This window comes from Planococcus citri, chromosome 2, assembly GCF_950023065.1.
Source record: "Planococcus citri chromosome 2, ihPlaCitr1.1, whole genome shotgun sequence".
In the NCBI taxonomy this organism is placed as follows: domain Eukaryota; kingdom Metazoa; phylum Arthropoda; class Insecta; order Hemiptera; family Pseudococcidae; genus Planococcus; species Planococcus citri.
Window position 1 is genome coordinate 69,855,807 of NC_088678.1, and position 26,945 is coordinate 69,882,751.

Below are 26,945 nucleotides of genomic sequence, written 5' to 3' on the forward strand. Positions count from 1 at the left end.
TCGAATTAATCGACGCGTTAATAATCAAATCATGACGAGAAAACGACGACGTAGAGGTAAACGTTTCGAACATATTATTACTCTTTGGTAGTTTCCAAATGTCTTAAGAGCTTATTGCATCATACTCCTATATCAAAATTTCGGTCATTTGAGAACTGCTGTTTTACATTTGCAATATTTCATATTTGATTCCCTCACCTTATACTGAACTCCTGATATATCGCAAATTCGTCCACAAATTCCATCTAAAGCGTCTACTTCTCGCATCAAGTGTCCTTTGCCAATCCCTCCGAATGACGGATTACACGACATTTCACCTAAACGATGAATACAGATTTTAAAACAATAAAATCGAACTCAAAGAGGATATAATAAAAATGAGTAATTTTACTACCGATTGTTTCCTTTTTATGAGTTATGAGCAAAGTCGATAATCCCATTCGAGCCGAAGCTGTCGATGCTTCAGTTCCGGCGTGACCTCCTCCGACCACAATAACACCGTATTCGTTCTTCTGACTCTGAGCATTTTCATGTAGAAAGTATCTCTGGATACGTAATACGTTGAATTTATGCAGAAGTTTAATCCTGAAATGCAGATAACATGAGTTCATTCATCATTGATAAAATCCATCAAACACTTATTTACAAGCAGAACATCGTGATTTCATCCATTAAGGTCTCGTGAAACAAACAGAAACACTCACCGAACAGATCTTTCGATCATTGACATTATATTATATCGTATAATTACTCCAAATTAACCCAAAAAACAGTAATCACACTTTCATAATTCGCTAAATTTTTATCAATGTCGAAAACTTGTAAAATTTTCGCTCGAAAAAAAATAAAAAACGAAGCTGCGTCTAGTTGCAAAAATAAACAAACATGGCGACGTCTAAATCGCGAAGCTCCGCTTCACGGAGCCGAAACACGCTGTAGACGTCATCCATGTTGTTTTTTTCGCTGCGAATAGATTGTGCTGCGATAAAAGGTGTTTCATTAAACTTGATAATTTGCGATCTCCCTAATGTTACGCTAAATTTGCAATTAGTTCACGACTGGAATTTAGTAATTGTGCAATTACGTTTAAATTTGGGTGAAAATATAGTATTGATTTGAAATCAATAACCGATCGATCGATTGCCGAGGTTCGATTGATAAACCACATGTATATAGAAACCCTGTTAGAGAAACGGTTAAGCCGGTCATACTGATTTTCAAATTAGTAAGTTGAAGTTTTTAATTAATAAAGCTTTTCGTGCTTTCGAGACTTTACCAAGTTGAAAAGTACGATTTAGAAATTCACGCGTGACGCGGCACCAAGACTAATGTTTTGTTTACTGTGGTTTCTGTTTCTAGGCTTGTAATGTTTACGTCTTGATGCGTTAATTCGAAGGTTTACTTAGCGATTACACGTTTCTAAAAATACTAATCTCTGTGGTTATTTTTGCCAGCACCTGTGAAAATGGCTACGATTTTCCACTCTGGTCAAAAAGTATTCGCCAAGGTGCGCGGTTACCCGCCTTGGCCAGCCAAGGTGTTAGACTGTATCGACGACACGGCCGGTAGGCAAAAATACCGCGTTTATTTCTACGGTACCAGAGAAACGGCCACCTGTAAGCTAGAAGAACTCTACGACTACGTCGAATACCGAAATAAATACGGTAAACCGATTAAAAAGAAATCCTTTACCGAAGCTATACGTGAAATCGAAGCCGAACTCGAACCATCTAAACGTAAAGATAGCGTGCAAGCCAACGAACCTACATCTACCACGGCCCCTGTGGCTGCCCCCGTCGCCGCTGCTCCAGACGCCACCGTTACCCCAGCTGCCGCGGCCGTGCCGGGCGACAAAGACAGCGACGACGAAGGTAACCTGGTCATCGACGAATCTCCATCTCAAAAAGCTATTAAAACCAAAGCCGATCCTAAACAACTGAAACGTAAACTTAGCTCGGGCAGTATCGAAGTACCCGCCGAAAATTCGCCGGTCGAATTAACCTCGCGGTCGGGACGTAAAATTAAACCTAAAAAATTTCTAGACGAACCGGGCGAAGTATTCAATACGCCTACTCAAAGTAAACCTACGCGGAAAAGCGCCCGCGAAACGACCAATGATAAAAAAGCAGCCGCCGATTCTTCGACCGCCGATACGCCCAACAGCACCACCAAAGTCGAACTACGTTGGGAAGATACGCAGAATTTGAAGAGCTTGCTGAATAAAACGGATAACTCGGATTTACCTCAAAAGATAAAAAAAGATTTCAAGAAATCGCTCAAGAAACGAGTCGAAGAAACCAAACAGGCTAGCGCCGAAGTATATGCGGATAACGAGAACCTAGAGCTTATTAAAATCGAGGTTCAACTGCTGGACGCGGATTGTCGTATCAAATCGAGCTTGAATTTGGTCAGCGCTAATTGCGACGAATGTTTGCAAGCGATGGACGAAATACTAGATTTAAAATTGAACGCGTTGATGTTGAAGAAGCATCCGGAAGTCGTCGACACGGTGAAAAAGCTGAAAAAATACGTCGGCAATTTATCCGAATGGAAGTTGACTCGCGAGCAAGAAGAAGCCTTCATCAGAGGCGCCGAAAAAATACGCGCCAAAGCGGAACACATCTATAACAAGTTCCAGAGTCTTTTTACCATACCCAACGGAAGAAATTTCTTCGAAGTGTATTCCGACGAAGTTGCGAAATTCCAAGAGAAAACGAATAACTTGCCCGTTAACCAACTGTATAGATTGGTCAAAGAACCGATCGAGTAAAAAAAAATTTCTTTCTTTTTTTTTCTCTTTTCATATTCCATATTTTTATTTGCAGTACTATACTTTTATTTTTACTTTATCGACTGTTTCATAATCATAAATGATTATTTTATAATTAAATCGTTACGTTTAAAGTCTCCATTCTCTATTTAATTGTCGTCTTTTCTATACGTGTTTTTTTTACCCTTTATTTTTCTAGCGTGTCAAAGCTCTCTATTCGAGTTAACAGAACAGAAGCCGCATGCGCTGAAAGCTGAAATTAACGAATGCTTCATCACATTTCCGGCGTTTTTCTCTCTCACACTCGTGTTTGAATATTACTACGATAAATTATCGCTATTCAATATGGCGATGGCGTGTATTCGTTGCTATCCTGGCAAACAAATGTTTGAGATATAGAAACCATATAATATCGTGGGTCGTACTCGTTATCTGTACGTAATATAAACGCACTAACAACATATGCTCCTTATCAATGTGTTCTAGTGCAGTTCGGCGGTGGCGGTGTTGTTTGGTTACCACGAGGTAAACTCGAACTCGTGTAACGTAAGCCTATAAAAAACAGCACCCAGCTGACTGAGAGTGAACTAGTCCTAGTCCTAACCTCCCACGAAAGTGGTCCACTTCACAGTTGTGTTTCGCATTATGCATCTTGACCATTATTATTATTATTACTACTGGAGAAGTACTACTACTACTACTACTACTACAGATGGAAAGATCATCTTCAAGTTCAAGGTCGTAACGTTAACGCCGCAAGGACTCAATGGGTTTTAATAAATACTTAGCTAAGCGTTTATTTGACCGTATCGTAACCGACCTAGTGTAAACAACACCTGTATCGAGTATAAATATGCTTACTTTTGCAGAATTCGTCGCGAATAGATCGCAGAATCGTCGTTATATGCTCGTGAATGGCACCGAATATGGATCCGAGATACTCCCGTATGCTGGAAAAATAAATTAAGATGATTATTATTCGAGGCCTAGTGATGAAAATGTGTTTAGAATTACCCCTGAGGTGATAGGGAGGGTGTTTAAATGCGGGTTTTTTTCGAATTGGTGTTTTGATGAGCCTTTTATTTCTTTATTATGGATGTTGTAGTAAGGTCTGCTTGATGCATAATGGTTTTCAGTATAGAAAGAACGTAATTAGTGGAGTCGAGATGTTCTGTCTTCCTAGATAGAGCACGTTCTTTAAAACTGTTATCTTATTTTTGGAATCGAATCACTCCAGGAGGTGTTCCCTTCGAGTTACAGATAGCATTCTGTTATCTCTTCGCAGTCATCGCGTTGATTTTGAAATTCGGGAGTAATTAAAGGGAGATGAAGAGATAATGATTTATAAATAGACTAGGTACGTATAAATCACTCGATTCGAATTAGTTTAAAAATACGTAGTTACAGCAAATAGGTTCATTATTTTTGAATTAAATTTCATGAATTTTTTTAAACCACAGAAATCATATAAAATTTTACATTACGATAGTGAAAATTTAAACGATTTTGAAAATCTAGTGGACAGCTAGTATTTCACGAAATTATCAAATAAATAAAGTTTTTTATCTTTTTCCAAAGCATGTGGGAGGAAGAGCTTGAGATATGATGAGTTGATTGTTGAGAAATTCTGAGGTTAGGAAGCTATACCTACGTATAAAATTCATCTATTTTCTATTAGGTATCTATCTTTATTTTGAAGATTAAAATAATTATACAATTTGATAAAATATGATAATATTTTGTACTTAACTAAATTTGCATTAAGAAAAAGGGAATCACTTGAGGCGTTCGGCTCAAGCAGCCAAAGTTGCATTAAAAAAGCATGTTCCAGAATCCAAGTAGGTACCTATGCCTCGTACAGAGGTAGCTGAGAGACCATGAACCAAAGTTACTCTGGGGACAAAGGGAAGGGGAATTATTTACACAAATCCTGAAGTAAAATTTAAAATTTTCGAAAAATTCTCACCGATTTCATTTTATTTTATTATATTTTTTTGATTTAAGAGAGCTATTTATGAGTGACTGAACACTATACTTGAAGGGCCAAGGAAAAGGTTCTTGAAAATAGGGTCATTTATGTAGAAAAATTTTAACGCACGATCTGAGAATTTTTAATGCTCTTTTTTAGTGTTTTTTTTTCAAATTTGGGGAAGCTCTTGGCGGTAGGTACTTGACTTTGAATTGAGAATACTTATTGGGGGAAACCGTACGCGTAATAGGAGGCGGCGGCTTGGAGGCAATCGAATTTTAAAGTCGCCCCCCCCCCACAGTGGGCTGTGAGCACCCTCAAAACGGGCCTAATTCAAAAACTTACAATAAACCCAAAAACAATTGTAAAATGATATCCTTCTTTATGTTTTTGGAGTCGCAGAATACGAATTTGACAATATTTTTTTTGTATGGGTATGGGGTGGGGGGTGAGAGGGGTCGAAAATTCAAAATTTGACCATAATGACGTGTGATATGTCGAAATGTATGTTTTCGAAGGTGTAGATCACAAATCTGACAATATTTTTTTCGTAGGGGTGAATGGTGGGGGATGAAGGGGGTGAAAAATTCAAAATTTGACCATAATAATGTGTGATATGTCGAAATGTATGTTTTCGAGGGTGTAGATCACGAATCTGGCAATATTTTTTTCATAGGGATGAATGGTGGGGGATGAAGGGGGTGAAAACGACGGAAAATTCAAAATTCGACTATAATGATGTGTGATATATCAAAATGTAAGTTTTTGAGGGTGTAGAAGGGGTGAGGGGTGGGGGATGAAGAATTTTCTGTTGGGGAGCCGCTTAAGTCCCGGTAAGAGAAAAATTTGTAACTTTTAAACAAAATTCACTATGATTTTTCACTACAATCGACTGTGGGGGGAGTTGGGTCACTTTCGGTCAAAAATGGCAATTGACATCTTGAAATACACTATCTCAAGTATTACCAGCCACTGGAATTTCCCGTGCATCTACGTGCGAAAATTTTTTCTATTCCAATTTGTGCAGCCGAGTAGGAGAAAAACGGGGTTTTGAGATGAATTTCATCTCTATAATTACTTTATAAAAACTAAAATCCAGTAAATTGATGGAAAGTACTTACTTTCAGTTGAATTATTCATACTTGGTACATTTCGACATATCACACATCATTATAATCGATTTTTGAATTTTTCACCGTTTTTACCCCCTTCATTCCCCACCATTCACCCCAACGAAAAAAATATTGTCAGATTCGTGATCTACACCCTCGAAAACATACATTTCGACATATCACACGTCATTATGATCAAATTTATAATTTTTGACCCCCCCTCACCCCCCACCCCATACCCCTACAAAAAAATATTGTCAAATTCGTATTCTGCGACCCCAAAAACATGTAGGAGGACATCATTTTACAATTATTTTTAGGTTTATTGTAAGTTTTTGAATTACGCCCGTTTTGAGGGTGCTCACAGCCCACTGTGCCCCCCCCCCCCCATTTCAAGTAAAAATGCACTATGGTAGAATTATTTAAAAGTGACCTTGCGACCCATCAAAATACGATAAAATTTCGCGAGAAATTCAAATATTTTAATAAAAATATTTTTTGAGCATTTTTGCAGAATTTTGTACCCAAAATTGGTTCATAATTTTTTGGATTTTTTAAAGATGTGTTATGCGACTAATCAAAATGAGTAAGACTTCGGCAAAAAATCAAAAATTTTTATAAATACTTTTTTTGAGCACTTTGAAAGAATTTGGAGGACAAAATTGAGTCACGATTTTAGAAATTATAAAAAACCTGTCAAGCAACCTATCAAAATGGGCTAAAATTTCGCGAAAAACCCAAATATTTCGATGAAAATGTTTTTTGAACATTTTGGAAGAATTCGAGTTCAAAATTGCCCAAAATTGGGTTATGATATGATTTTATGGATTTTTAAAAGATGTGTCATGCAACCAATCAGAATGAGTAAAACTTTGAGCAGAAAACAAAAATTTTTTATTAAGACTCTTTGAGAGAACTTTTGAAGAATTTAGAGCCCAAAATTGGATCATGATTTCCGAAATTTTTTTCTAGCCAAACTGGACTAAAATTTCGCGAGATATTCAAATATTTTGATGAAAATATTTCTGAACAATTTCAAAGTATTTTGAGTTCAAAGCTTAGAAAAAAATAACTAATCTTTGACATTTTTACTCATATTAAAGCAAACTTTTGAACTTTGAACAAGATTACTAAATTGCTGAGAGGATCGAGAGCTAGACAAACGACCTTGAGAGGCAAGAGAAGCAGGTCAATGACCTTGAGAGGCCAGATAGGTACCATACGAGATGGGTCAATGATCCTTAGAGGCCAGAAACGCAGGTAGATGACCATTGGGAGCAAGACAGACAGGTCATACGACCTTGTGACGCCAGACAGACGGGTCAATGACCTTTACAGGTCAGTCAAACAGACAGACAGACGACCTTTGGAAGCCAGGCCGACGGGCCAATGCCCCTAATAAGCCAAATAGGCGTACACAGGATTTTGGGAAGTGATATAGACGGGTCAATGACCTATCTAGTTCTATGTTTTATAACGTTATAATCACGTCTCTTGAATATTTCAAATGTCAGAAACACTTGATATCTGACCTACGTAAGTGAATCAAAAATTTCTTAAATTCTTTTTTAAGAATTTTTGTAACATTTTTACCCCAACATTGGGTCAGAATTTTCAGGATTTTTGAAAAAAAAAAATATCACGCGATTAATCAAAATGAGTTAAAATTTTAGAAGAGGATTAAAAATATCAATCAAAACTTTTTAAAAGCTGTTTTGAAAAATTTCAGCCTTAACTTGGGACACAATTTTTGTAATTTTATTTTATTTTTTTATTACGAGTTTCTTTCAGGATTTGTTTAAATTTTAGGAAATGCGATACTGTCCATATAAACTTTTTTGTTTTTGCTTGTCTCAAAATCATGGAAATTAGAAATATTTTTTTAAATTTTTAATAAGATTCCAAAGTAGGTATTTCAAATAGGTGATTGATTTTCTCGTATAATTTCAACCCATTTTGATATGCTGCAATATCCCTTCTTCGATTTCGTTAGTTTTCAAAAATTGACCTTTAAAGCTGCAATTTTTCAAAAATGCACGAGAAAAGTTTTGTTAGTTTCTGATTTTCTGCTAAAATTTTAACCCAATTTTGATGGATGGCATTTGGAATTGAAATTCTTCAAAAATCCTCAAGAAAACATTTTTAAAGTTCTCGCAAAATTCCAACCACAAGATTTCGAGCGTATAATTTGTCAAATTATACCCCCCCTTTCCTCCTGTTCTTCTAAAATTCATCGCTCGAGATTTGAAGTACTCAACTTTCCCCCTGTCTTTCGTCATTTTTCGTGTATACCTAGTTTCTTGAAATAGCAATGACGTGAAATCGTTACCTTGCTTACATCAATAAAAAATCATCAAAAGATGGTCAATTTATGTCAATAATTAGAGAAAAAAATCACTCTAAGTATCAAGAGAATTTGTCGATTATGTGGACAAAGTCGTAATCCTGGCTACTAAAAAAATCAGTCAAAAAGTGACAAAATATCAATAAATCGAATCTGAAAAAAAATTCTGATATCTATATTTTAATTTTATTATTCATCAAATATGTACTTACAGGTATTTTTTTTGTACTGTTACTTGGTTTTGTTGCAAAGTGATGGTGGTGGGAAGGGGGGGGGAGATGATATCACAGAAATGATAACAGTAACATCTAATTCCGGGTAATTCGATTTTCATAATACTTATTTTTTTATCTGAAATTCCAACTGAAGTTTTCCATTCAATTTTGCTTCATTATTTCAAAAAAAAAAAAAAAAAAAAAAAAAAGATTCACAGGACGAGGAATAATACTACCAGCTCCATTTTTAGAGTAGGTAGCATAAAAAAAATAAAATCGAAGAGCCTTTGGAAAAACAAATCAGAGAAGAGGAGGGAGATTCACATCAATTTTTAAAAAATTCTGGTCGACACGAAAATTAAATGTTTTTTGACCCATCAAGTCCACCCTTCCACAGTTCCACTTCACACCATCTGTACTTAAAAACATACACCCCCATCCATTAAATGTTGTATTTGTGTTGGTAAAATATTTACAATTCTGTAATAACATTTATGTAAATAATTAGTAGGTAGGTAGTACAATAAACACTACAAAAAAAAACAAAAAAAAAACATAAAAATTATTTCAACGTTTCTTGAAAATTTTTATTTATTTATTTTTTTTATTCTACAAACGAATATAATTGTTACAGGTACTTATTCGATACAAACAACGTAATTTTTTTTCTATGCAGCTTTCTACACGCTATCAAATTATTGCTCGAGTTTTGTTTTTAAAAAAATATTTTTCGATACACATAATACTTTTTTTTAAACAGATACATCTGCGCTAAAAAAAAAAAAGAAACATACACAGGTAACTATTGGTAACATTGGCTTGATTCATAATGGAAGATAATTATTTTAATTTATACCCAAAAATAGCGTAATTTGATTTCCAAGACGTATACGTACTTACTTCATGATTCGTGTGTAATTTTTCGTTATGAAAATAGTAGGTATAATTTATGATTGTAGATCCGAGTTGATTAGGAAAAATCTCTGAAAATGGAAATTTCAAAATTAACATTAGTCATACATGTTCGGTGATCTTGTTCGAGAGTAGATAATCGATATCGGTGTTACGATCAAACAATTTTTTTTTTTTTTTAAATTCATACACAATTTATATAGTACAAAAATACCTATCTATTAAACCATTTCCATTGTAAAATCGATAGGTAAGTAACTCGACATTTAAGTAAAATAAAATAAAATTAAGCATCTTCGAACCATCGCATCGCTTCAATTTACACGTTATTTTATGTTGGATATTAATAAAACATGTTTAATATATTTACATATTAGTATCATGATGATTAATTTATTACTTATTAGAGATCTAAATAGTATACTAAACCGCTCTCTAAACTCGACTCGACTTCATTATTTAATCAATAATCAGATTCATCGTAATTTGTTTAACTAATCGATTGATCAACTAATCGTCCAAAATGCGATTTTTTAATAAGCTCGATCTAGATCTTTATAATGCTCTAAGATCTACACGTAAAGTCCTTCTTTGTGACTTGTGATTCATACATATGTATATTGAGCAGTGCGCAATTTTTCAAAAAAATTTTCGCAAAGTAGAGAGTAATTTTTTTCTTCTTTTGTGAATGCAAAAGCTGTTAAAGTTGGTAAAATGATTAGTATAAGCTTCCGAAAGTTTTGTGATGAGGAATACAATGAACACACTTTCATTATGAAACAAGATTTTCATATTAGTTGGGTAGAAATTTGATAAGAAGAAGAGAAGCGAGAACAGCAAAGATCAGAGTAGTAAGCTAGATATTCGAGAATGAGATCATCTTATTTCGACGATTTGAAAATTACGATAAGGACGATTTTTTTTTAGAAAGAAACAGAGAAATAGCTACTCACGAATATACTTTTGTGCATGAGATATTAATTAAAATGTAGTAATAACTAACTCGTTGTTAATATACTAAAGAGTGATCATAATTAGTACGTTAAGATATAAAAAAACAAACCAAAAAAAAAAAAGAAAAAAAAACAATCAAACAAACCGATAATTAATTAGAATACAAACGAAGAGAAAACAATGTTAGAAATGTTAAGGTTATGTTGAAATGCAAGCTTTGATTTTTTTTTCATTTATACGTAAGTTAATATAGGCTGCTTCTAAAGCTGAATACTTGGGTTAGTAAGCGTTAAACAAAGTTCAAACTGCAACAAAAATTAATTCCAAGAGTATTATTAGTAAGTAAGTAAGTTATCGTATAGTATCATTTGGATAAATGCAGATTGCATAAAAAAGTACTTATAAGAAGTAGATAAACTATGAGAGAATTAACCTATCAGTATTAATCAGTCAGAGAAAATTAACTGCCAGAGAGCTAGAGTTTGGAACCCCCTCATCCTCTCTCCTATCTGAACATCTTGTTCGGTATCTGAATCAAACATCTTGCCGTTTAGAGCGTTCAACTGGCAAAAAATGCTCTAAAAATCAAATTTCGACGAGCTTTTCACGGTACAAAAAATTCAAAATGGCTTTCTATAAAATGTGCATTATTTTGAATATTTTTGAAAAATTTTTGAAAGTGCCATGCGACCTATCAAAATGGGTTAAAATTTAGCGAAAAATAAAAATATTTCAACGAAAATATATTTGAGCATTTCTGAACAATTTTGAGCCTCAGAAATTGGGCTTTCGAGTCACGATTTTTTAGACTTCTGAAAAAGATGTCACACGACCTATCAAAACTGGTTAAAATTTCGGCAGGAAATCAAAATTCCTGACTAAAGATTTTTTGGAACAGTTTTGCAAATTTTTTACCCCCAAATTCAGTCAAGATGAGTGTCATGCAACCCCTCAAAATCCGTTGGAATTTCGATAGAAAATTGAAAATGTTTGCCAAGAGTTTTTGTGGGCAGTTTTGATGAATTTCGACACCAAAATGACATCATAATTTTTGAGATTTTTGAAAAAAGTCAGACGATAGGCCACATATTTGGGTAAGTAGAATTTTTTGATTTTCTCCAGAAATAATCCATTTTGGTAGGTCACATTGGTACTTTTTTTAAAAGTCCTGAAATTCATCACTTAATATTCGAGCCCAAAAATTTGCAAACGTGTTCAAGATACATTTTTGTCAGAATATTTTAGTTTTTTACGAAATTTCAGCATTATTTTAATACGTCACACGACACTTTTTCAATAATTCCGAATATAGTGACTCTATTTCAGGGTTCGAAATTTTTCAAAAATGCTCAAAATACATTTTGGTTTCAAATATATCAATTTTTTGGAGAATTTTAACCCATCTTGATAGGTCGTATGACATTTTTTCAAAATTCTTGAAAATCAAATCCCAATTTTGGGACTCAAAATTCATTTAAAATGCTTAAATTACATTATCGTTAGAATATTTTAATTTTTTGGGAAATTTTAACTCGTTTTGATAGGTCGTATGACATTATTTCAAAAAACTCAAAAATCGTGATTTAATTTCAGGTTCAAAATATTTCAAAAATGCTCAAAAAACACTATCGTTGAAATATTGGCAATTCTCGCAAAATTTTAACGCATTTTGATAAGTCGAGTGACATTTCTTCGAAAATCCCAAAAAACATGACCAAATTCCCGGGCTTAAATTTGTTCAAAAATGCTCAAAAAACATTTAGCCATCGTCCATTATTCGATAAGAAACCCAATTCTCATAAATTGTGATTTTTAATCACTTTTAATAAAACAACTCAAGACTGGATTAGTAAAGTTTCACAATTTTTGAAGGACTTTTTTTGGATTCAATAGGCTAAGAACTGGGGGAGGGGGATTCCATTTCTTAAAAATTTGCAATTCTGACTTTCAAAATTTTTTATCTTTTTGATGAAGTTGAGAAGGGAGGGACTGAGACAAAAGGGCCAAAGTTCCTCTTCCCTCCTCCAGAGCATTTACTTAGAAATATTCAGAGAAAATTGAGAACTCTCTGGTGCCTTCAGAATAGCCTAAAATTGTAAGTTTTCACAGTGGGAAAGAATGGAGGGGGTGTGAAATGAAGCAATTATTCAAATTAGTTCACTTTTTTAGAAAAACAAGAAAAAAAAACGATCGCCAAAATCCCCTCTTAACATGATTGATTAGCTACTTTGAAACAACTACTCAACGACTACAAAGTTAAACACGAATTTCTCAAACATCCCTTTGAATTTCTAAATATCCTCATGAAACAGTACAAAACAAAAATTACAAATATCCATAAAAAATTTTAAATTGGAAATTCAAACAGACCATCGCATATATTTTTTCACCATTGCTTCGTTTTTTCCGTACACGTACCTGAAATCTTTAGAAAATGATGTTTAATTTATGGTAAAATTTTTTTCGAATTCCTGAGCAAAAGGAAACACCCCCCCCCCCGAAAAATTCACAATTTGTTTCCATATTTTTTCAAAAATACGTATTTTGAAAGCCGAAAAACCATAATTTGAGAACCACTGAAAAGAGTGAGTAACAAAGAAATTAACATTTTTTGGAAATTTTCTTACAATTTTTTGAAACTTTTGACCTATATTGAACAAAAAATTCAATGAGTAAATTCCTCAAGTTTCCAAAAAATTTTATAGAATATTCTGAATACTGTCAATACTTACTTAGTTAGCTCCATCTTTTTTCAAAAATATTAAAAATATTTAAAAATTGGAAAAACATATTTTGAGAACCAATGAAAAGAATTTTTGTCATCTCTGATCTTTTTTTCAAAAAGGAAAAACTTCAAGAGCAAATTCCCACAACTTTCGAAAACTTTTCAAGAAAATTTTGCAGACAATCAATCGGTAGTTTGTCTCATATTTTTTCAAAAATATTCAAAAACTCTAAGAAGCACATTTTGAGACCCATTGAAAATAGTAACAGAAGAAATTTTGAACACTTTCTAGAAATTTGTTCCAAATTTTTGCCATCTCTGACCTCTGAACTAGAATCCTGGAGAAGGGGAGAGGAGAGACTCAGGATGGCTTTATTTTAAAAGTTATGCATTATTTGATCGACGCTGAAGCAAGAGCCTCAATCTCTCCTTGTTTGAGTTATTAGGATACTCAGACAAAGTAGGAACCGGAGAGGGGTTAAATTCCCTAAAAATTTTTAAAATTAGTACTTCGGTAATTATTGAACATTTTAGAGACATTTTTGAACCCCTCCCCAGCCTCCGCCTCCAAAACAACCAAAAAAACATTAGCGAACTTTGGATAGTAAAATTTTGACGTCGCATTAGGCCCATTTTAGAGGATTTATACGGGCCAAAACTTTTGAATACAGCAAATTCTTCGAGTTTTCAAAACAAATTATACAATTTTCCAAGTTTACAAAAAGCAATTATTGCTTCTCTTCTAAGTATACTTTTAGATAATTTTCATCACGATAGAGAAAAGAAAAAAGGATAATTTTCCCGTGTTTATCTCCTATCTTCCCAAAACCAAAAGTCAATGAAAGCAAAGGTCTATCTACATCAAAGTCTATACTGCTCCGTTTGCTTTTTCTTTTCGGGTTAAAGTCGAATAGTTTCGAAATAAATAGAGCTTGAAATTATTCAACACAACAGCGGAATAATTGAAATCCCACGGTTGATTTCTTCTTCACATCCCCTCTCTCTCTCTCTCTTATTCTCCAATTCTCCATCGTTCTGTTCGATCTCGCGAGTTGAATTAAACTTTAAACTTGAAAGGAAAATTTCGTTTCGTTAGTAAATTAAGCGTAGCCTTAATTATGTTAGTTGAGAATAATTTTATTTCAAGATGCCATACAAAGTACGAGATAATTTCCCCATTTCGTCCTGGCCATGGCCTGCCCTTACAACTTCGGTTTTTCTAGTTCTCGTTTTACATCAACTGATCAGAGAACTGGTAGGGGTATATTCGAATTTATTTATTAGGTTTTCTTTTATTCTTTTCACCTTACAGTATTGTATTTCTACACAATTCGATATTTTAGAATGCATATTGCAACGTTGCCAAACTGCAAGGAACATAAACCGAAAAACATTGGCACTTGTGGAGCTTTATCTGATACCTAAGTAGATCAAAATATGATCTTTTGACAAAATTGTTCATTTTATGTTCCAGAATTTAAATTCGTCCAAAAATTGGACTGAATACCTAATATATGTAGAATATTAAAAACTTGTTTGGAGAGAAAATGCAAACGGGGGGGGGGGGGGTCATTCTAACGTCAAAAGTCATTGATATTTTAGAAACTATTTTACAACGTCTTTCAACATGGAAACAAACAAAACTACCATGAGTTTCTCCCCAGCACCTCCAGGGAAGAAAATAGGGGGAGGGAGAGGACTTGCGGTTAATATTGGGGTGACACTTCATAATTTGAAAGCACGTTACATTCTGATTCAGAAACATCCATAAAATTTTCAAAAATTCAAAGTTGAGCTTTTCAATTTGAAAGCTTAAATTTCAAATGGCGCTGAAGACACGACTTAAATATTTGAAATTATAAAGAAATTGCCATCAATGTAATAATTGGCACTCATTTGAAGTATACGATTTTCAAAATGGAGACTCTCAATAAAAAGGGGCACCCCCTCCCCCAAATTTGAGGCAAATTTGAAAAAAAATATCAAAGGCATGTGACATATCGAATAATATGTTTTCGAAGATGCTGAACACGAATTTGACCTTATTTTTTAGATCTGACCCCCTCCATGCCCCGTGGCACCATTTTATTAGGATCAAAACCCAAAAAATATTAATGTGGTCATGCAGTATATCGAATTGTATGTTTTTGAAGCTTCTGAACACGAATATGATCTCATTTTTTCATTTTAACCCCTCCGTATCCCTTTTATTGGAGTCAAACCCCGAAAATATTGATAAACTTGCACAATCGTATATCAAATAGGATGTTTTTAAAGGTCCTGAACATTAATATGACCTTGGTTTCTCGATTCGACTCGTCTTCGTCTGTCCCCCTTATGTCTTTTATTTAGTGTCCCAAAAATGGAACTTTTGAGGCTGGAAGGAATCAGATCAAAACATAAAAATCATACACATACTTTTTTCCAAATTTTCCTTCAAAGTAAGAAGAAGGAATGAATTTTACCTAAAAATTCTCCATTTTGAAAGTAGCATATGGAAGGATGCACGGGGAGTTGGAAGAGGTCATGTTGAAGAAATCGGGTCATATTCGTGTCCAGGTCCTTCACAATTAATCACATTCAAAATATCGCATGATTTATCGATATTTTCATGGTTTAAAATCCAAGAGGAAGGGCCTAGGAGGCTTAGAAAGAGCCGAATCGAAAAAATAAATTCATATTCGTATTCAGCACCTTCGAAAACATACTATTTGGTATATCACACGATATCGACATTTTTTCTCAAATTTGCCCCCAAATTAGGGGCACGGTCCCTTCCATTAACAGTCTATATTTCGAAAATAGCACATTTAAAATTAGAACTAAAACGTCAATGGTAATTTTTCCCCATTTTTAAATTTCAGTTCGCATTTACAGTTACAGCACCATTTTGAAACTTGAGCATCCCATCGAAAAGTTCAACTTTCAATTATTTAAATTTTAATGAATATTTTTCTGAACTAGATTTTAATGCACTTTCGAACAATAAAACCAATTTTGAGCTAAGTATCATAGAACCAGAGTTATTCCCAACTGAAGTTGAGTAGGTACCTACAACGAGATATTCCAGGAAATGAACGAATCCCCTCCCCTCTTCCCCCTCAAAGGGACTGAGGACAGCCTAATAATCGCTTCATTAGTTGGTTGGGAGAGTAAATCGAAATACACGACTTCGAAAATTGTATTTTTCGATCGACAGGGTGTCCACTCATTTTTGGAAATGATTTTCCCTGACTTTTCCAGGTTTTCCAGACCAATTTTTCCATTTTTCCAGACCATTTTTCTCAATTTTCTATGCTCACCCCGTACTTTAATTTTAAAAAAATTTGGGGGGGGGGGTAATTTTTTTCATAAGCTTCTCTTCGAACTGGATACATCTTCGGATATAATAAACAGCTTAACTTTGATTATTAACTTTTCTAATTAAAAATAAATAAAACATGCATCAAGTTTGGCCAATTGATAAAATACCTATGTATTCATATAACTTAGGAAAATTTTTCTTTTCTTTTTTTGATTTTTGAAGGCCTAAAAATGTGAAATTTGTCCATTTCAAAATGAGAGACAAATTGGCCCGAGCGAAGCGAGGGCGAGAACTTTCGAAAATTTTCATTTCAAGATGCCTAAAAACGAGTTTTTTGTTTGAATGCGAAGGGTGTTTATTTTTTGGTTTTTTAAATTTTAATATTGGAATGGATGTTTCTTTGAAAGAAGTTTACTCTTGAAAAAGAAAAGAGAACAGGCTCGAGCGAAGCGAGGGTGGAAGCTTCTGAGAATTTGAGTTTCGAGAGTCATAAAAACGAGGTTTTTTTATGTGAGGACGAGTAGCTTTTTTTTGGCTTTTAAAATTTTAGAATATTTGAATTATGTTTTTTTTTGAAGGAAGTTGATTTTGAAAAATAAAACAGAACAGGCCCAAGCGAGGGCGAAAGCTCTTGTAAATTTGTATGTACTGTATTTCGAGATGCTTAAGAACGATGTTTTTTTCGTGAGGAGTTCATTTTTTGGCATATAAACTTGATTTTTATAATCTAGAAATTTTTATGTTGCCTTTGAAAAAGAAAAGAAGCCCGAGCGAAGCGAGGGCAAAAGCTTTTGAAAATTTGCGTTTCGAGAAGTGAAAAACAGTGTTTTTCTTTCATCACAGGTCCTTATTCAGAATTTTCAATTGATCGTTTTTTCAAAATTCCAGGGATTTTGCGTGAAAATTACGAAATTCCCTGACTTTTCCAGACCGACCAAATTCCCTGACTTTTCCAGGTTTTCCAGGTTTTCCAGACCTGTGGACACCCTGATCGAGTCGATATAAAAATGAGCCTCACATTCGAATTAAAAAAATAACCCAATTTCAACCCCATCTAAGCACCTATTTACTTAACAAATTCCTACTCTTCTTCTCACAACAACAGCACAAAATTTGATCTCTATAGTAATGTAAAAAAATACACAACTCATACTAACAATTCAAAAATCCTTTCGCTTTTCCCAGAACGGCCGACGGATTGAGAACAGAATCGGCTGCCGAACTAGCCTGCTTCACAGCCTCTTCCCTTTTATCATCTAAAAATTCTTCGGTTTCTTTTAACTTCTCGTCAACCGTACTGCTGACCTGAAAAAAAATCCACCAAAAAAACACATCGTTAGAAAATATCCTCACGAAAACTCCGAGGATGGAAAAAGCCAGCATTTATTACATGTTGAGTAGCATCATCAGCAGCTTTACTGGCCTCTTTGGCAATTTCATCTTCGAAACCATCTACGGCTTGTTTAGCTTCGGCACTTAAATTTTCAGCGTCGCTTTTCGACTGCCATAACAAGTCTCCAATTTTTTCTTTCTACACACACAAAAAAAAAAGACACGAGAGATTAAAAAACAGGCATAAAGATGCAAGATGGAAGTCTGTAGTTATACGTAGATAGGTATCTGTTCGAACTCGACTCGAGTACGTACTTGTTGTTCTAGAATGGCAGCAGCTGCGTTCCTCTTTTCGATGGCCAATTCTTCAACTTTTTTCTTTTGTTCTTCTAAAATCCCTTCGGCTTTCTCGCCCAAATTTTTAATTGCTGCAAAGTACATAATACCATCGTATAGTTTATCGATTTATCGATTCACCTCACCCTCCCCTCTTCCCTTATTCTTACGGTGCAATGATTACGACGGATTTACAGCGCAGATTATATCAAAACATGATACGAATCCTTATAAAATTTTACGAGGTATTTCGGAAACCCCTTTTCAGATGGTAAATTTAGTATACAAACAAAAAAAAAACAACATAACAAACCTGCACCATCTACAGGTGTTTTCGGTATCGTTGGTTTTTTCGCGAATATATTCTTAACGCCGCTTAAAGGATTACTCATTCCTAACGAGGGGAATTTAATTTGCGAACACGGAAAACAAAACATATTAACTAGAATTTTGGCACAAATTACAGAAAGCTATAAGGCACAGCAAATTTAATCAGAAAATGAACACAACACTCGGAACTAACGTTTTATCAACTTTAAAACATGTCGTTATTTGTATAGAAATTGCGCAATGCTGCGTATGCAATGCACGAAAATATACCTACAACTTCGATAGGTTAGGTAGGCTCTACACAGGCTACAAATAAGTAAACAAGAAATTCGAAACCTATACCTATAAGATTTCTGTTTCAAATTTAACTTACACATTAAAGATGCTATGTTTTTTTTTACCGGATAGCCTTGATTTAAAATATATAACCAGATTCCACGACGATGGACGTTTTAGTAGCTTCGAATGTCCATACCCCATACTAAGTCTACTTATATAGGTAGTTAGTTATTAGGGAAACTCGTTTTAGTATTTTATTTAGATGCATATGCTAATTTTATGCAGAGTCTGCGAGTGCACTGTACTCGAGTATAGAGTAGGAAGGTGCATTCGAAACCGATATGCAATATTGTGCAATGTAATATTTTTTTCGCATTTCGTATCATATTTTTTTTGAGAAAAAAAATTGAAAAAATAAATCAAAACAAAGTACCCAAAACTACGTCAGTTACTCGGATTCGACTGAATAATATTCCCAGATTAGAATAGGAATTAGGAAGCAAGATGATTCATTAGAATAATTTTATCGCGGTTAAACTGTCCATATTTTTTTCCAAAACAAATCCGCAACAGGGAAATTAATTAAATTTCAAACTTCATCGTGGCGTTCGTTGTTATATTCATTATGCAAACAAAAACTTCTTCTTCGCTAATATTCTGATGAATTTGTATTCTGTATCTCTCTATTTTAATAATACTAGGGATTTAGATAGGTATGCAATTTATGTGGCATTCTCGTATCGATTTACGTGGTATTTTGTGAACGTAAAGGGAAAAGGAAAACAGCAACACAGCAACGAAGATGGTATTTTTTACGGAGTCACGTATATGCAACTTATTCTACACCTGTGTAGTGAATTTGCATACGTGAAAAGATTTTATAATGAATGGAGGGGAAGAGGGAGGAATATGAATAGAAACGTGCAGATATTACGTTAAAAATATTTGAGCATGGTCAGGTTTTTATGCTAGAGGTATTTCTGGAGAGGAATTCAATTAAATGTCCTCTAATTTTGGCAGAGGGGAGAAGAAGATGAAGATGTTGCAATTTTCATGTATTTGAGATTTTTTAAAGCCAAAATAAAATCATGGAATTTTGAAGGCTTAGGTCTTGTCTTAAGATTGGTTGAACTTGGTGATATTATCAGTAGGGTGAATCGCGAGAAAAAAAATGTCGGATTTTGACTAAATTCAGTATTTCGAGTTGGAAATTTACCACAAAATTATTTAGCTGCGGAGATGCACCTGGAAGGAAGATTTGAACTCTGAAAGAAGAGTAATTTTCGAAAAAAAAACGTGTTTTTTTGCCTCCTGTCGCTACACAACCTGTTTTGGGAAAAATTGCTCAGTCTAAAATGAAAGTATTTGGTACTTATGCCAAAGCCAACCAAATTCCTGAAACTAAGGAAACATTTTGGAACGCAGTGGTGCCAATTTTTTGATCATTGTAGCCAATTTCAAAAAATGGAAAAAATTTCGTGAGATTTTGGATATTTTTCTCGATTTAGTGAATCATTCGCGAACGAATTAAATAATTTTTGGTGAATCATTCGCGAGCGAATTGAACAATTTTTTGCTGAATCATTCGCGAACGAATTAAACAATTTTTGGTGAATCAATTGAACAAATTGATGGATTTCTCACTTTTCTGAGTGAATCATTCGCGAACGAATTAGATAATTTTTGGCGAATCAGTCGCGAACGAATTGAACAATTTTTTGCTGAATCATTCGCGAACGAATTAAACAATTTTTTTGCTGAATCATTCGCGAACGAATTGAATAATTTTTGGTGAATTAATTGAACAAATTGATGGATTTCTCACTTTTCTGAGTGAATCATTTGCGAATGAATTGAATAATTTTTGGGGAATCATTCGCGAACGAATTGAATATTTTTTGGTGAATCAATTGAACAAATTGATGGATTTCTCACTTTTCTGAGTGAATCATTTGCGAATGAATTGAATAATTTTTGGGGAATCATTCGCGAACGAATTGAATATTTTTTGGTGAATCAATTGAACAAATTGATGGATTTCTCACTTTTCTGAGTGAATCATTCGCGAACGAATTAAATAATTTTTGGTGAATCATTCGCGAACAAATTGAATAATTGTGAGTGAATCATTTGCGAATGAATTGAATAATTTTTGGGGAATCATTCGCGAACGAATTGGATTATTTTTGGTGAATGAAGTGAACAAATTGATTGATTTCTGAGTGAATCATTCGCGAACGTAATAATCAATTTTTAGTGAATCATTCACGAACGAATTGACCAATCGTCGGTGAATCATTCGCGAACGAATTGACCAATTGTCGGTGAATCATTCGCGAACGAATTGAATAATAATTGTAGGTGAATCATTCGCGAATGAATTGAATAATTTTTGGGGAATCATTCGCGAACGAATTGAATAATTTTTGGTGAATCAATTGAACAAATTGATTGATTTCTGAGTGAATCATTCGCGAACATAATAATAAATTTTTAGTGAATCATTCACGAACGAATTAATCAATTGTTGGTGAATCATTCGCGAACGAATTGAATAAGTGTAGACGAATCATTCGCGAATGAATTGAATAATTTTTGGGGAATCATTCGCGACCGAATTGAATCATTTTTGGGTAATCAATTGAACAAATTTATTGATTTCTGAGTGAATCATTCACGAACGAATTAATCAATTGTTGGTGAATCATTCGCGAACGAATTGTATAATTGTAGTTGTATCATTCGCGAATGAATTGAATAATTTTTGGGGAATCATTCGCGAATGAATTGAATAATTTATACATATAGTGAATCATTCGCGAACGAATCGATTGATTTAATTAATTTTTGGTGAATTATGCTGCGTAGCAACAGAAGTGAAAAAACCTCGATTTTTTCAAAAATTTTCTCTTTTTGAGAGTCCAAATTTCCCTTACAATTTTCTCATAATTCACCCCAGTAATCAGTTTGCAACGTTTTTAAGACAATCAGATCAGACAATTCAGAATCGACGTCTAAGCAACATGAAAAGCTCAAAACTGATGTTTTGCGAAATAAAAGCTCAACTTTTCACGATAAATTCAGAAATTGAAAGCTTCCATTGAAAATTTGAGAAAAGTAGTTATTGAACCCCTTCTCCCCCTCCTCCTCTCGCTTGACCATTCTACAACAAACTAATTTTCAAAATGGGATCTCTGGCTAAAATGTTCAAAAACTTTGTTTCAAAAATTTAAAATTAAGTTGCTTTAATTTTGTGTACGTAGTTTTGGATCTTTAAAATTCAAAATTGATTCTCTTTATATTTTTTTCAAGAAGTAAGTAATTCCAGGTACACATTTTTTCACAAAATTTAACCCACTCGAAATTTTAATTATGTACGTAAGTCTCCTCCCACCACTTGACTAAGCCATTACTGTTTTCGAGTCAATACATCATCATTTTTCGAAACTAGATACACAACAGTTATCTCACGAGTAATGCTCGAAAAAGTTTAAAAATTCATGGTATTCGTACCTTAAATACACATTTATTTCGTGACTTTTGACAACTTTCACAGTATAATTTGTATTAATAATGGCCTTTCACGACTACCCGTATCGATTGTTCGATATCCCTCACTGTCTATACCAGAATTTTACATTTTAAACAAAACACCAGTTACGTTAATGTTTTTTCAAGGCAATGGGTATGCAATACGTTATGCAGCTTTCATGAACGACCATTTTTCAATTTTAGACCTTGAAAAAATTGAATATCCATCTGCGTATTATTCTCAATTCATCGCATTTTAAATTTAAATTCCATAATTTTATTTATCTCATCAACACGCCCAACATTTTCAAAAAAATACACTAAAAAAACTCGCACTATAGAAACAAAAACTACCTAATTAAACTCGCAAAAATTATAAAGTCAGAAGCTTTTCTAAACATTTTTTAAAAAGGTCCTTCATTATTATACATACACATTACGAACAAAATGCTAACACCAAATTTACTTTTTCTCTTCAACTCAAATAAAAATGTTTAGCATCTTGTTTTTACTACCAGCATTTATCCAAGCAAAGTTTTTCAACCTAATACATCCCGCCAGAAAAAACACGCCGAGACATAAAACATTCGTTCAACACGATGAAAGAGTAAAGTAAAGGTCATGAAAAAGTCATGAAATTTTCGTCGAATTAACGAGTGAAGACAGACGCCCTCGGGCCTCAACCCTCAAGTAATTTCATTAAACACTTCCAACAGCTTCTGTCATAAAGTGGTTGAAAAGTTTCCTTAGATGGTTTTCATCATATTTACACTACAGAAGAGATACTAAACAATGTCAGGTTTAAATTAAACACACACGTAGCTAAAGTACCAATAAGATTAGAACGACAATTTTTGATAAGAACAGGCAACGAAATTCGAAACCAGTTACTTAAACCACAAAGTACGATATAATACTTTGTCATCGTCGTGATGATTTTTTAGACGAAGGGGAGAGTGGGGAGCTGGAGGGTTTAGGCATAATATTTTATTATTTGAGATAAAATCGTTGGCATCGAATATTTTGCGTTTTGGGCATTTCATTTTTATTGGCAAGGTTTACTAAAGTAAGCAATTATTCTTTAAAAAGTGCTATCATAAAAGTAAATTTCCAAGAATTTGGAATTGAAAATAAAAACCACGCTCTGCTACCATCCAGAACCATTCTCTGCCGCCATTTTGGAAAAACTGAGATTCCATTCTCATCAAGTCAGATTTCATCTGAGAAAATTAAAACCATGCTCTGCTACCATGTTTGATAAACCAAGGTTCAAAATTTCAAATATGGAGCTTGAACGAACCAGCTGCTACCATATTGGAAACATTGTGATTCAAAATTGATATTCAAGAATAATAATGCTCCCATAATTTATACTCAGCCAAACTTGAGGGAATTAAAACCACACTCTGCTACCAATTTGAAAAATTGAGGAATAAAATTTCAATTTTTGAGAAAATTTAATCATAATTACAGGGCTTCAGTGAAAAAAAAAACATTCTCTGCTACCATCTTGAAAAAACTGAGTTTCAAAATCGAAATTAGGAAATTATCTGGTGAAGTGGGAAGTCGAAGTTGAGAGGATTAAACGTAAACCCATGCTCTGCTACCATGTTTGGTAAACCAAAGTACAAAATTTTGATTTTTGGGACAATATGTTCACTGTTCATAATACTGGGCTTGAATGAACCAGAACCATTCTCTGCTATCATATTGAAAAAACCAAAAAACCCAGCATTTGAATCAAGTCAGATTTGGGAGAATTGAAACCACACTTTGGTCTTTGCTATACCATGTTTGATATTAATGAATCGAGATTCAAAATTTCAATTTTAGGAGCAATTTATGAGAATGAATGCTGGGTTTATGTGAGCCAGGAATATTTTCTCCTACCATACTGAAAAAAAAAACTATGATTCAAAGTAAATATCCAAGAGTTTGAAAAACTTGAAACCATTCTCTGCTACCATGTTCGAAAACCAGTCTAAAAACTACAATTCTGAATAGATATTTGAGAGTTTGAAAAAAATTGAAACCATGCTCTGCTACCATATTTGAAAAAAACAGTAAAAGCACTTCAATGAATATATTCAAGAGGTTGAAAAGCTTGAACCATGCTCTGCTACCATATTTGAAAAAACCACGATTTAAAGTTGATAACCAAGAGTTTGAGAAAATTAAAATCATGCTCTGCTACCATATTTGAAAAAAAACAACAATTTAAAATGATACATGTATCCTATTCCTTGCACCAAAACCACGTTCCGCTACCATATTCCCCAAAAATAACTCAAACCAATCTCTCCATTCCACAATTTACAATCATTACCCTAATTTAACAAATTCTCTCAACTTTTCCAATCAAAAACCTCCTCCTGCTCATGTTTCAGCTCCAAAAACACTCAAACTTCGCCACCAAGTCCACTAACAAAACATCCTCCAATTTACTCCAACACACTTCAACCCACCAAGTGACAAAATCACCCTATTTCTTCTCAATTTGTCTCTATAAATCTCGAACCAACTCTACGCTCATCTTTGATAAAACTTTTCCACAGTTCCCAAAACAAATCACGTACCTACTGTGCCCCGAATTGACATTATTTCTTTTTTAAAAAACCCCATCGCTCGTATTGATTTTCCCACGACAAATCCGCCGACAACTTTACTCTCCAGGGAGCCTTTTCCGACACCAAATCTTTTTAAAATTCCTACTTTCGACACTCGACAATCCACATACGAGATGAAATTTTCTCTTTTTCTGTTTTTTTTTTTTTTCATTCTACAAACCCCATCGTCGTTTTAATACCGCTTTTACTGCTACGTATTTTACCCAAATCTAAACTTCTTCTTATCCAATTTACCCTTCGGAAAAACTCTTTCTCGGTGGAGAAATAAATTACATTGGGAACCTTTTCTCATCTTTTTTTCCTTCTCCAAATTCTACGCAAAATAAAACCACATCGTGATAACGAGATACGTCATCAGGCATGGAAACAATGTATACTATGCGATTATATCTCATTATTACGAGTGAGTAGGTAGAGGTACGTATTAACCTAATGTCCACTCTCGTCAAGATATATCATATTGAAACACCATAACACACTGAATTTATCATAAGTTGAACCACCCTTTGATAATTCACCTTCTGCAAGGTTACCAGAGATCGATACGAGACGTTGGGGAGGAGGAGTAGGAAGAGGAAAAAGGTATAAGAAAAAAATACACCAAGCCGAGACACTCGAATTACAAAAGCATTCTTATACAGCGAAAAATCCTACATAATTACTCGTTATACGTAGAAAGGTATGTACAACATTAATGAAAACAACGTGTTCGCTGTGGGCACCTTCCCTTATTTTTATACGAGCTAAAAAATCCGTCGTAATCAAAACAAACCCCCGAGGTACTCCAGGTACGAGATTTTTAGGTCGATGGAAGAAGAAAAAAACTGTGTTCGTACTCGTAATTAAATAAACGTTACAAAAATATGCCACAGAGAGATAATGACACGATTTAAAGTTTAGTATCGCGGAAAAGCTCGTATATATAAGGTCTCGAGAGACTCGTGAAAAATATACAACCAAATCGCAGCACGAACACAGTCGACGTCCTCATCGCGTACCTGGAATATGCCCGAAGAAAAAAAAACCACAGCCTACAACTTGAGGAAAAAAAACACCAAAAACTTACCACCTCCGATTCCTCCGAACATTTTTGTTTAGGTAGTTTTAATTGATAAAGCAAACAAACGCAGCAAAGGCACGGAATGGAGAAAAATTAAAAACAGAATACACAAATGTATAAACTTTACAGAAAGGAAGTAAATAAAAGATAAACACACCGTATGAAAATTCTGGTACAGAATAATACGGTTTGAGTAAAAACCTTGAAATTTAACGCAGGCGCTTCAATTATCGATTTAATCGAGTCTACGAGTACCCGCCGCCGCCGTCTTCTTCTTCGACGACTCTTCGTGCACCGTGACCATCTCCTCCGCTCTTCTGTCTCCCCGGCGGCGATGGTGGGTTTTCTCCCCCTCCCCTCACCCTGTATTAGTTCTGTAGAGCTGGCGCAAATCGACGTATAAAAATGTACAAATTTTCACACGTACAGCTAAATCACCGTTGAGTTTCCCAGTCCCCAGGATATTGAGTAACGAACGAATATAGGGCGGAGGGCAGGGACAGATAGTGCTTAATGGTGATTTAATGGGGGTGGTCATTTTTGGCTCGAATCATAGGGTGGATTTTCAGATGTCAGTTAGAGAGGCTTTGATTAGACTTCGTATGCGGGTTCGCAAATATGGAAAAAAGAAAAATGCTCGCAAAGGCGTACAGAAAATTGACCTGATCTGAGTTGGAAAACGTAAAATCGTCCAAAGCTTAAATCAGGATTGCAATAACGACCTAATTCCCCCCCCCCCCCCCCCCCGATGATATTTCCAGGTCTCAGAAGTTGAGTAACTTGGTACTCCGCACAATTATTAAGAGGCAAACTGAGGTGAGATTTTTGCAACAGTACGAGGAAGGAGGCCTTTATACTTTCATCACACAGACGCTGAGTCAATATTCGGGCCTCTGGGGAAAACAGATGACAAACACTTTGCGAAAAATTGCATCAAGGATCGAAATCGTACAGTATCAAAAACATCAGCGAAAAACAATTACTTAAGTTACAACAATTTACAGGCCAAAATGTACATGTTGACCCTCCCCCCCTCCCCACCCAGTACGCCTCTCGGAGACCTGCTCTAGGTGTTTTTTATCGTTACAATTTCAACTAAGCGTGTACCATTTTCTTTTATAGCTGATTTTCAATGAAAATTTTAA

At 34.4% G+C, this 26,945-nt stretch overlaps 3 protein-coding genes across 9 annotated transcripts in view; 1 reads left to right on the forward strand and 2 right to left on the reverse strand.

Moving 5' to 3' along the window:
• The window catches only part of LOC135837422 (protein MTO1 homolog, mitochondrial), a 42,462-nt gene extending 41,601 nt beyond the window's left edge, over window positions 1–861 (reverse strand). The window contains exons 1-3 of the mRNA XM_065352687.1: window positions 705–861; window positions 395–585; window positions 199–317 (exon numbers count right to left, since the gene is read on the reverse strand). Of these exons, the coding sequence (XP_065208759.1) occupies window positions 199–317; window positions 395–585; window positions 705–730 (336 nt within the window). The 5' untranslated portion in view covers window positions 731–861. The remainder of the gene's footprint in view (window positions 1–198; window positions 318–394; window positions 586–704) is intronic.
• A 131-nt stretch (window positions 862–992) lies between these two features.
• LOC135837433 (PC4 and SFRS1-interacting protein-like) lies at window positions 993–2,907 on the forward strand. Its single transcript, XM_065352699.1, has 2 exons — window positions 993–1,225; window positions 1,360–2,907. The coding sequence occupies exon 2, from the start codon at window positions 1,466–1,468 to the stop codon at window positions 2,768–2,770; it is 1,305 nt and encodes a 434-aa protein (XP_065208771.1). The 5' UTR covers window positions 993–1,225; window positions 1,360–1,465; the 3' UTR covers window positions 2,771–2,907.
• A 5,941-nt stretch (window positions 2,908–8,848) lies between these two features.
• On the reverse strand, window positions 8,849–26,036 carry LOC135837444 (uncharacterized). Of its 7 annotated transcripts, XR_010557190.1 has the most exons (7): window positions 18,287–18,569; window positions 17,953–18,065; window positions 17,696–17,836; window positions 17,463–17,610; window positions 12,647–12,701; window positions 9,311–9,393; window positions 8,849–9,181 (listed from the first exon to the last, which is right to left on the reverse strand). XR_010557190.1 is itself a non-coding variant. In XM_065352718.1 (6 exons), coding segments are annotated over exons 1-6 (480 nt in total). In that variant the 5' UTR covers window positions 25,829–26,036; the 3' UTR covers window positions 8,849–9,392. The 7 variants fall into 7 exon arrangements, 4 of the variants coding, with proteins under 4 accessions (XP_065208790.1, XP_065208787.1, XP_065208789.1 ...); XR_010557192.1 differs by lacking the exon at window positions 12,647–12,701 and having other exon boundaries at window positions 18,287–18,564; XR_010557191.1 differs by lacking the exon at window positions 12,647–12,701 and having other exon boundaries at window positions 9,311–10,581; window positions 18,287–18,561.
• Between the last annotated feature and the right edge of the window lie 909 nt (window positions 26,037–26,945).